General features: G+C 36.2%; 1 protein-coding gene across 1 annotated transcript; it reads right to left on the reverse strand.

Moving 5' to 3' along the window:
• Positions 1-400: 400 nt before the first annotated feature.
• On the reverse strand, positions 401-3,919 carry LOC122644201 (tubulin beta-4 chain). Its single transcript, XM_043837820.1, has 4 exons — positions 3,772-3,919; positions 3,288-3,687; positions 2,552-2,821; positions 401-1,326 (listed from the first exon to the last, which is right to left on the reverse strand). Exons 2-4 carry the CDS (start codon positions 3,679-3,681, stop codon positions 641-643), a joined length of 1,350 nt encoding a protein of 449 aa, XP_043693755.1. The 5' UTR covers positions 3,682-3,687; positions 3,772-3,919; the 3' UTR covers positions 401-640.
• Between the last annotated feature and the right edge of the window lie 7,981 nt (positions 3,920-11,900).

Raw genomic sequence — 11,900 nt, forward strand, 5'->3', positions numbered from 1 at the left:
CCTACGCTACGGTACAGAGAACATTCTCCCTAAATTTTATTTCAGTTTTCCTGGACACAATTGTTCACACAGACACCCTAATTGCAGTAGAGAAGTAAAGAGAATCAATACTCAATGACGAATATAGATAAGACAATGCAAACTGAAATCTTAGACCTCATGTTTTAGTCTTTTAAGACTTGATATGGATTAAAAGTTCAGGTTCGGTATAATCAGTTCTTTTAAACCTAAAGCAGCTATGCTGAATGAAATTTCAATTTCCAAAATCAAAAGGGAACTGAATTTTTTTAAGCAGCCAATTTAAGTTCTGGTTCTAAATTGACATACTTACATATGAACCATCAAAGACAAGGATGACAAGAGAAATCTAAAGATGTTAAAAGAGCAATTTACTAGTACATACAAATGCTAGAAAAAGAAAGCAATCAAATCATAGATTTCACCATATTTCCCTCATCTTCCTTCTCACTAACATCTGTTGCTAAGTAAACTAAGCAAGAAAATTAGGGATTTCCCAAGCTTAAATATTTATACTAATAACCATCCCTTCACAGAGTAACCAAAACTTGTCAAAGCACAAGCAGAGTAGCAGATTTTTTTATGTACCCATCATCATCCACTGCAATACAGAACTGGGTTTTCACACATGTTCGGCTTCATAGTCACCTTCCTCCTCGTCTTCATAGTCGCCTTCCTCATCAGCGGTTGCATCCTGGTACTGCTGATACTCGGAGACAAGGTCATTCATGTTGCTTTCTGCTTCAGTGAATTCCATCTCATCCATACCTTCGCCGGTGTACCAGTGCAAGAAAGCTTTTCTTCTAAACATGGCTGTGAATTGCTCACTCACCCTCCTGAACATCTCTTGAATGGAGGTTGAGTTCCCAATGAAAGTTGACGCCATTGACAGGCCCCTTGGTGGGATGTCACAGACACTCGATTTGACGTTGTTGGGGATCCATTCAACAAAGTAGGATGAGTTCTTGTTCTGCACATTGATCATCTGCTCATCAACTTCCTTGGTGCTCATCTTGCCCCTGAACATGGCTGAGGCAGTCAGGTAGCGGCCATGTCGTGGGTCAGCAGCACACATCATGTTCTTGGCATCCCACATCTGCTGGGTCAGCTCCGGCACAGTCAGGGCACGGTACTGCTGTGATCCACGTGAGGTCAGAGGGGCAAATCCCACCATGAAAAAGTGGAGTCGAGGGAATGGGATCAGGTTCACTGCAAGCTTCCTAAGATCAGAATTAAGCTGACCAGGAAACCTGAGGCAGCAGGTGACACCACTCATGGTTGCAGAGATCAAGTGGTTCAAATCTCCGACTGAGACAGAATAAAGAATAAATGACAGTTAGCCAAGGCACTAGAAAAGAAAACAAAAATTAAGTATGCAGTACTTCATATGGAATGTAAAATCAGCAATAGCAAGGAGGTAACAGCAATATCAAAGATTTAAGTAATTCAGAATAATTATCGGGATGCTACAACATGATATCATTTGAAATACAACAATAGTGGCTGAATGAAATACAGGGCAACAAATTATCAGCAGACTAAACATGGATCTGGCCTAGTTGACCTGTAAGTTCAAAGTAAGTTAATTCAGTGACCCCTCCAACACCTTGGATCGCCTAGATGCCGCGACAACTATGGGCTCAACAAAACCTTTAATTTCTAAACCAATTGGATCTATCATAACTGAATTTCTGATACAATGAACAACAATTACCATAGAAAAATTTTATGCAAGGGAAAAACTTAAATCCTCATTAGGCATGACATTAGTAATTATGTGTACATGTTGCCAGTAAGTAGTCATCATTCCAAGAACCCTGAAATAGCAATTGAAACGCCCTGTGGATGTTCCAGGAAGACTAGCCTCAACAAATTTTAATGTGTGATTTCAATCACAGTTCGAACAATTTTTAATTTCCCACTAGTAACCATACAAGCCATTGATTGCAAAGCTTGGCTGTAACATGAACCACCAAGTCCAAACACAGACAAATTTAATTGAACACGCAATTTATTGGTCCTGCAAAGGAATAAGGACCAGTGTTCCTAGACCCAAATTTTAAGCATAACCTAGAACATCTAAATTATATAGATCCTAGACAACAAGCTGTCATGTTCTCAAAAACATGACATAGAAATTGGACAAAACATGGGTTGTTATTTGCATATTCAATAACAGGAGCAGACAGTGACCAAACACTGGTTTTCCATTAAAAAATATCAGCGATCCGATTAATGCCGATAACTTATCAGTTTTGAAGGTGACCAATACCCGATCCAACACAGTATTGGGCATGTATTGGTATCAATCACTTTCAAAACCATGTAGTACCGGCCGTATCGATCCAAAACCAATACCTCAAACCATGTAAACAAGTAACTGTTAACTCAGCAAAGTACCTCCTAGACATATAAAATAAGGAAAAAAGTTGCGTGCACTTAAGAAACACTTCACAACCTAAAAATCACAAAACCCTAAACAATTTTTCACATCAGTCAAGATAGAATGAGATTCTGCGCAAGATATACTTACAGCTAGGAGTTGTTAGCTTAAGCGTCCTGAAGCATATATCATACAAGGCCTCATTATCAAGCACCATACACTCATCTGCATTCTCTACCAACTGATGAACAGAGAGAGTAGCATTGTAGGGCTCAACAACTGTATCGGATACCTTTGGGGAAGGAAAGACAGAGAATGTAAGCATCATGCGGTCAGGGTATTCTTCCCTGATCTTAGAGATCAACAAAGTCCCCATTCCAGAACCAGTTCCTCCACCGAGAGAGTGGCATACTTGAAAACCTGCCCAAATTTTCAGGAAAAGAAAATTAGAACACTTATAGCTAGCTAAAATTTAAGTCCAACTTGAGTTCTCCTTGGGAAATGAAAAGCAGGTTCAAAAAATTGACCTATTCAACAAGAAAATTGCCCAGTTCAACTTTTGATCCTTTGAAGATCTTTAAAAGAACAAGTTACATGAGATTACTTTCACGAAGAAACAACTAAACATGGAAAAATAGGTCAACGATTGAAAGACTACAAGCAATACTATCAAAATTCCCAGTAGATACAGTAACATAGGTCCATGAACCTCCATAGAACCTTTCAAGAACAGTTAGATAGATCCATAAACCTCCATTTTTTCCTTAATTACATACACCAAAACAAGAAATCAACCAAAAAAAAAAAAAAAAAACACTCACCAGCGCAGTAACATTGAAAGAAACCAAAGTGAAGTAAGATAAAAGTCACTAAATCCAATCAATACCTTGAAGACAGTCACAGTTCTCAGCCTCCTTGCGCACGACATCAAGAACTGAGTCAATCAACTCTGCTCCTTCCGTGTAATGCCCCTTTGCCCAGTTATTCCCGGCACCAGACTGTCCAAAAACAAAGTTATCTGGACGGAAGATCTGGCCGTACGGGCCAGTCCGAACACTGTCCATGGTTCCAGGCTCCAGATCCATGAGCACTGCACGAGGAACAAACCTCCCGCAAGAAGCTTCATTATAGTAGACATTAACGCGTTCCAGTTGCAGATCTGAGGTACCAGTGTACCTTCCGGTTGGATCTATGCCATGCTCATCACAAACAACCTCCCAGAACTTCGATCCGATCTGGTTACCGCATTGCCCACCTTGAACGTGAAGGATTTCTCTCATTTTTCACTGAAATCGTAGAGAGTTAAACCAAAATCAGAACCAAATAGAATAATATTCACTCAAAATACATCATTGAGAGGGTAGATTTACCTGCGAAGAGTGAAGAACCTTGAAAAGAAAGGATTGATTCAGAGAGATCAAGCGAAAAAACAGAGCTTGCTTGGGAATTGAGAAATGAAAAAGAGTCCTAGAAATGATTATATAGAAGAGTGAAGGACAACGGAGAGATATCGGACGGTCGATGTTCTTTCCCTCCTTTTTCTTAGTGGCCGTTGGATGCCGTTAGATGGTAGAATTGGACGGTAAGGAAGGTCTTAAGTTTAAATTAAATAACTTCTGCTTGGATTCAAAGAATGGGATGTGACGACAAATATATCCTGAAAGTGAAATGACAAAATTGTTCTTATTTATTGTTCTAGGGAAAGTAACTTTATGATTTTGAAATGACAAATATATCCATAATTTGTTCAGGAATTTTCAGAATTACCAACCTTCTGGGTCCTCCGTGAGATTTTTTTTTGGCTTTTGGTAGTTGTGGTGGGGTCCACAACGATTACTAAATAATTTGAATGGGAAAACAACACTATCTAGTCCTGTGACTCCTACGCCTCGACACAAGAGCACATAAAAGTACCGCACTACCCTCATAGAAAAATGAAAATTCCATCCAAAATAATTCTTGTGCATGTGTTCCCATTGATTAATGCACATGTGCAAGCTCTAGAGGCCCAGGCAAGGATCTCTTTCCCTAATTTGAAATTTGTCAATGAGAATAGATAAAATGGATCGAAGTTGCACTATGGTTTAAGGAATTGGTATCAGATTGGTCAATTCGTATTGGTATTGCTTTAAATCGATTTTTAGTCGATCCTATATCAGTGGATCGGTACAAACAAAGATAAAAATATAAAAAAACCAATTTTTTTAAGAAAACAAGGATAAACCTAATTGATCCAGACCGATATTGATTACTAAAACCCTAAATTGTACACTTAAGATCATACATTTTTTTTTTTCTTTGATAAAAAGTTAAGATCATACCCTTGAACCAAAGTCTTCAATTCATATTCAATTTAATTCTAAAAGATATAGTTTATTCCATCAATCCGAATAAAGATATTCCATTATAATTTGGACCCAATCAATAAAGTTTAAAAAGGTATCTAGGTTTGGACTAGCTTGATAAAAATTCTTCTATTTTTAGGAGGATGCCATGCTGACAAATTGGGAATGGGCATAGGGTATCCATTTAGAAGGAACCTTGGATTCCTTCTTTACTGGATTCCTATGTTTCAACATTCTTTTCTCATTTTCCTTTATATGGCAGGGTATGCAATCGATCTCATCATGATTACTTCCTATCTTATGTAGGATATCAGATACCAGGAGTGAATTCAGCAGGATGGTCTTATATATTTTTGTTAGATGGCAAGTTTGCTTTGCTTGCTGCAGGGAGTTTTAATTCGTTTCGTCATATGGAACCAGAACTAGTTAGTATTCGGACAGGTCTCCAGCATGCGTCCAGTCTAGGGATGAAGATGAAAGAAGTGTGGTGCTCCAATCAACGGGTTGTCGAGTTTCTTCCAACTCCAACACATACTCCTTGGCCTTGGCCACTTCTCAAGGAATTTGTGTATATAAATACCATAGGACAAGACATTACCTTTAGTACTAAGGGGGATCCTTTCTGTTTTGCGGTGGCTTATGATCTAGCTAAAAATGCTTAAACAAGGAACTATATCTCTGTATCTTTTGTCTAGTTGTAAAAAAAATAAATAAAGATTGAAACTATTCTCTAATTTCTTCTATTTTCTCTCCCTCAATTGCTAGAGCTATTGTTAATATTAAGCTAGATAAAGCTCTAATTCAAGATACTCTTGTTTCTTTCCTAACTCATAAAGGGAGTTTGACTACTTGTGAATATTTGATCATATTTTGTTCTTTACCACGAGGCTGATAAATCAAACTGGCACATCTTTCTATCCTGTAAGTTTTCTAAATATGATTAGTTTGTAGGGCCATTAGGTTTGAGGACTGAAACTCTCCGGGCTTCATCTGTGTTTGATATTTTTCACTCATTCATTATTAGTAAAACTTTTCCTACGGATGACTTGCATCATAGCTTTGTTATTGTCTCTATTACTTTAAAATTTAGGAAAGAATGATCCATTTGAGCTTTGTTAGTTTCTAGTTAAATCAATTATTTAAGGTGACTTTTTTAATCCGATAGTCATGTTGACTTGGTGCAGTTACATGGCCTCTATGAATGAGGGATTGAGATATGGTATGGGTCTCCATTGATTCCAATCCGAATCAGTCTAGATCAGTCAATTTTATCTATATTTATATATAAAATTGAGTTTTTTTTATTTTTTTTTATTTTATGATTTACCTTGATCTGATATCAATACTTGATCCAGGATCTACTAGGTATCAGTATCAACCTCGACCAATAACGACTACCATCCAGCTAATCCGATACCTATACCTCAATCCACGCTATGAATTGGGACGAATGACCACATTTTGTTCAATAATTTCCTCTACTAACTATTAATTATTTCAACCTTATGGCCCTCAATAAAGAGCTTCTCTTTATTTTAACAACGGTTTTACTCTATAAAAAAAAATTTCAAAGGAATTTTAAAGAATTATTAGGCATAAAACAAAAATATGGTTGAAAACCAATATAAGTAGATAAGGAAATTAAATAAAAAAATTTGAATATGACATATACGAGAGAAAAAAGATAAAGAATGTGATAGAAAAACAAATTCAATCTTAAAATCCCATGCTTTCCCAACAAAACTAAAAAAGAATACTATATTTTTTAATTAGAAAGTAGGATCCTAAAAAACAATTTAATAATTAATATCTCATAAGTAGTATTTAAATAATAATAAATTTGTTTGTTTCTATATATAATTTAGTCAATTTAATCCATCCACTAGAAGTTTAATAAATTCATTGGTTAGGTCCTCCAAATATCCATCCTAACGATCCACTCCTTCCAATATTTTTTGGATGTTTATGTTTTGGGTAAGAGATCGTTGTTTGGGTCTCTAGAGCCTGCACGTGCATGTTGGCCAATAAGAGCATATGTGCAAGAATCATCTTAGATAGATTTTCTACCTTTCCATGAGACAGTGTAGTACTTTCACACACTTCTTGTGTCTAAGTGCAGAAGCCACGTGAAGCATGCAACCGGATAGTGTTCTTTTCCCCGTATGTTTTTGTCGCAATCCCCTTCCTACTAGGAAAGGAACCACATACCATATTCAAATAAGTGATTTTTTTATAAGAACAAGTGACCTTTTCTTTTCATAAAAATTAAAAAAAAAAACAAGTGACCTTTCATTATCATAACAAAAATGTCACTTACCAGCACAGAGGAGTATATATTTTATCAATAACAAATTTCTACAATTTTGTCAATGGGGCCTATTAAAGATATGGTTGGTAATAGAAAGGGAGACATATTTGCTACCCATTTTATTATTATTATAAAAAAGGGAAAATGTATAGATTGCAAAAGAACAAAAATTGAGCTATCGTATCACAATGAAAGGTAATAGTTTGGCAGGAATTTTGTAATATGTATATGCTGATAAAAAGGTACCTCACAAGTTTTATTTGTTTCTAGTAGTTCGTTCTAAGCAAGGTTCCAAAACTCGGGTTTCGACTAGGTTTCGATCAATCAAAAATCAAGTTTGTCTCAGTTTCGACCAAATCTCGGTCGAAACCTGGAACTTTCTCCAGGTTAACTCGAACCTTGGTTTCGAGGCCCAGAAGTTATGTTTTTTGCCCTGATTCTTGTTGTGCTGCCTATTTTTAACGTTTTAAATCCAATCCATGCATTAGTTTCACATAAAGAACACTAAAAATAATACTTGTGGTTTTTATCCAAATTTGATATTATATATTGTTCTTGGACATGGTATCGAATAAGGTTTGACCGGAACATAACACTTTCAATATAAATCAGAGTTAAGCAATCTTGGATTTGTTAAAAAGCTTTGTTTTGACAGCTTTCCAACAAGTCCAAGATTGCTTAAATCTGGTTTATATTGAAGGAGTAATGTACCGGTCAAACTTAATTTGGTGTGCGCAAATATTGTCAAAATTGCTTTGAATGAAAATATTTTTTTGGACATCAAAACAAATGAATATTTTGCCGCACTTTTGGGTATTAGTAATGTTTTACCATATTAAGATTTATGGAATTTTTAGATTTGAGAAAAACCCCAACATTAGAAAATTGAAAATTGCACCTACCGTCGAAAATCCAATTTTTGTTCTTGAACTGGGGGATTAACTTTTTTTCCTTTTAGAATTTGATTTTTTAACTATTTTTATTGGATTCGAATATGGGGGTATTTGTTTATTTATGAATAATATCTTAAGTAAATGAAAACATTTACTTAAATTATATTAAGCATAAATAAGTGTTTGTCTTGGGTTCTGGCTTGATTACTGGCATACTTAAGTATCTATACTGGTTTCGAGCCAAGTTTCCTCAAGTTTCGATGGGCATAAGTGTCGAAACTTTCGAAATTACCAAAATCTCAATCGAAACTGGTCGAAACCATCGAATTTCGATCGAAACCCTAGATTTTTTAAAATCACCCCTCAACTCGTCTCGAAAACTTGCGAAACTGAGTTAACTCGGTGATTTCGACAGGTTTTGGTCGAGTTCTTCTTCCATGGTTCTAAGATTAACATGATACTTGTCACGGAGGTCACATCTTTTTAAGGGTTGATAGGGGAGGGATAATTTGGATCGCCGCTTTTTTATCATTATATTTATTGTCAGTATATTTGGATTATTTTAATACAACAATTTTTATCTTTCATTGAGTGGAAAATATCCCATTGTTTTAGAGAGGCAAATTCGATTGCGGATTATCTTGCCAAGGAAGCAATAAAATAGGGATATTCAGTAGAAAGATGCAATCTGTCATAGTTTCACCTGATTTCGTTTTATCTAAGTAGCGAATTATGGTTTCCCTGATGATGGCAGTGCCGAAGGTGGAATTCCTTTTTCTACTAGTTGTATTTTGTTTCCGTCTAGGTATGCCTAGACATTAATCCTATAATTTTTTCCTTTCATTAACTTATACTTGGATCCTTATGGGGAAAAAAAATCTCAGTAATACAATAAAAACGTCCCAAAAAATGCAGAAATTTCTTTTTAGTAAAAAACAACACTTTTTTAAAATTGAACTTTTGATTTCTAGTAAATATAAGCTTATGATCCACACATCAAATATTAATATTTGAGGCTGATTGAAACTAAATTGTCATACTGAGAGGAGACTTGTACACCAAGAATGAAGAACTGGGCAAGAGAGGGGGTTGGAGTAGACTCCAACGGAGACTCTCCGAATCCTACTCATAAAAAAGCACGAACTTGAGAGAGTAATTAAGGGCCTAGAGGATGTAAATGGATTAAATTCGGTCGGATATTGGCATTATCATTTGATTATATTCGGACGGATTCGGATAATATCCTATCAGTTTTTGGACGGATTCGAATAATATCCGGATAGTGCTTTTTCAAATACAAATTCTCCTAAATGGATATGAACACGGATCGATTACGAATTTTCAACTATCCATTGACATCTTTACCATTTTTATAATGAGGGTTAAGGTTGAGACTTGAGAGTTTAGCAACTATCCTTTCTTTTACTCTTCTTAATCTTTGATTTTCTTACATTTTTTTTTTACTTTTGATTTTATCTTGTATTTATTTTAATAGATATATGATTCCATGTCTCATATTGCATAAACAATATATATAAATCAATAGCAAATCTACAAAAAGAATCACATTATCTTAGCTTATAAATTTATAAAATTAGATAACAAAATTCAATAAGGTACCTTAAAAGGATAGACAAACACAAAGATATATTTCAGATATTTTATTATTGTCGGATTGCTAAACGAATTGGATAATAATTGATAGGATGGGGGGATTATCATATTCGTATCCGATTAGTTCGGACGAATTCGGATTCCCCAAAACGCAAACGAATGCGGATCAAATACGAATTTTCGAATATCTATTTACATCCCCAATGATAACACTTCTGTTTTTATATTTCTCTATTTTTTTGTTCCTGGGAACAAATAAATAATAGAAATTCGTTTGCTAATACCGGTTCATTTTTTTGTTCCTGGGAATGAACCGGGACAAAAAGTTGCTAAGAAATAGAAAAAAAGAAGCCCCAATTTGAAGCTTCTCTGTCCCAAAAATAAAAGAAAGAAATAAGGGGGAAATTGTACTTTAGTTAGCACATAGTTAATTTGAAGGGCAAATGTTACACCCGTGCCCAAAAACCCAGGCTAATTTGAATTTTGGTTGTAAATCCGAAACCCGAACCCTAATCCGAATTCGATTATAGATCCGGAATCCGAAGTTGTGGCATCGAGTACATTATGAAACTTTGGTTGGGTGTTCGATCGGGTAGATGATGAAGAAAGAACATTTTTGGCAATGCGTCACATACCAGTAAAATAACGGATACCTCCTCTGTGTAGTTGCAAGACCCATCAACAGATGTATGGATCGTGGTAAATTCCACTAGCTGACAAGCATAAGCCGTGTTTGATATTTTAAACTTAAATATTTTTAGCGAGAGTGTGTTAGAATAAGTGGGAAAGATCCTTAGAGAAGAGCCCTAGGATTTCATGAGCGAAAAGCCATAAATAAGGCATCGGAGGCAAGAAAGGATGCAAGCAGAGTCTTGGATCCGGCTTTGAGTTCAGTGTGGGCTGAACAACAGGGTACATCGGATTCACGCACGAATTCACACCCAGGCTTGGATCCGACCTTGTATCCGATGCGGGTCGGATACGAAATTTTAAGAATTCTGTGTACTACATTAGTAGATGTTATTTAAATGGATTATATTATAATAATGTTACTATAATTTAAGAAGTATTATCATATTAATTTAATATAGGTTATATACAATATAATAATATGATGTTTAAATTTATATATATATATATATATATATATATATATATATGATTTATTTATTCATGTAGCACATGGGTAATATAGTATTACTTAAATAAATAGGGAAATAGGAGGTAGCTAGAGAAGTAAGAGGTGGCTTGTTGGACAAATAGTGAAGTAGGAGGTGGTTAGGGAAGATGAGGTGGCTTGGTGTATAGTGAAGTAGGAAGTGGTTAAAGAAGCATGTGGTGGCTTGTTGGACAAATAGTGAAGTAGGAGGTGGCTAGAATGGAAGAAGTGGTTGGAGGACAAAGCCACCTAGCCCATGCAAGGTGGAAGTGTCATTTAATGGGATTTAGCATTACTTTCCTAACTAATCTAGAGACTCAACGATTGAATCAGTTTTGCAAAATTGAAAGGAAAAAGAGAGGAAGGAAAAGAAGAAGAAAAAGAAGAAGAAGAGGTGGAGGAAGAACTTGAGATCCCATTTTTTATTTGAAGGTAGGGACTCCAGACTCTCTTCCATTTTTTTTTGTAAAGTCTATAGCTGATTTGTTTAACCTATTCTATTACCCAATATTAATTCTTGATAGTTCCTTTAGGAATCTATGAAAATTGAGCTAAATCACCTCTATGGGGAGCTTGATGCTCACCTCAAAGACTACTCTTGATTTTCTATTTAACCCTTCACTTGAATCTAGGAATTTTAATGGCAAACCCTATATTTGAATCTTATTGGATGATTTGTTCATTGAATCCAACAAATCCCTTGATAAGAGTATGGTATAATGACCCTAGGTGGCTTAGTGACCTTTTTCCCCAAGCCCTTATGGCTTAAAACTAGGGGTGTCAATAATGCCCGGTTGGCCCGAACCCGCCCTGAGCCCGGCCCGAACCCGACCCTGATCTATTGGCCCGAAGGGCGGGTCAGGGTTGAGTTTTAGTCTGACCCTGACAGGGTCGGGTCGGGTTCGGGATAAGACCTCGGGTTTAACCTGGCCCGGCCCGGCCCGGCCCTGTATTAGTTATAGGTATATATATTATTAATGAAAAGACAAAAAAACCATGGCTAAACCCTACATCGTATTTCGTTTTTTCACTTTTCCTCTAGATCCCTTAACTCCGTAAGGGAGAAAAGCCGCCGCCCCTGCGACTCCTGCCTTCCTCTTCCTCCTTCCCTCTCTCTCGTTATCTCGTCGAGCCTTCAAGTGCCGTCGCTCCTTTGCAACCTGCAAATCATTAAACAAGG

This window comes from Telopea speciosissima, chromosome 10, assembly GCF_018873765.1.
Source record: "Telopea speciosissima isolate NSW1024214 ecotype Mountain lineage chromosome 10, Tspe_v1, whole genome shotgun sequence".
Classification (NCBI taxonomy): domain Eukaryota; kingdom Viridiplantae; phylum Streptophyta; class Magnoliopsida; order Proteales; family Proteaceae; genus Telopea; species Telopea speciosissima.

Bases quoted from the DNA above. Each gene is read 5' to 3' on its own strand.
- LOC122644201 (XM_043837820.1), bottom strand. From the start codon at position 3,681: ATGAGAGAAATCCTTCACGTTCAAGGTGGGCAATGCGGTAACCAGATC. The intron at 2,822-3,287 runs GTATTGATTGGA...AAATTTGGGCAG, and splicing joins GAACTGTGACTGTCTTCAAG to GTTTTCAAGTATGCCACTCT. The intron at 1,327-2,551 runs GTAAGTATATCT...ATTCTGTCTCAG, and splicing joins TAAGCTAACAACTCCTAGCT to TCGGAGATTTGAACCACTTG.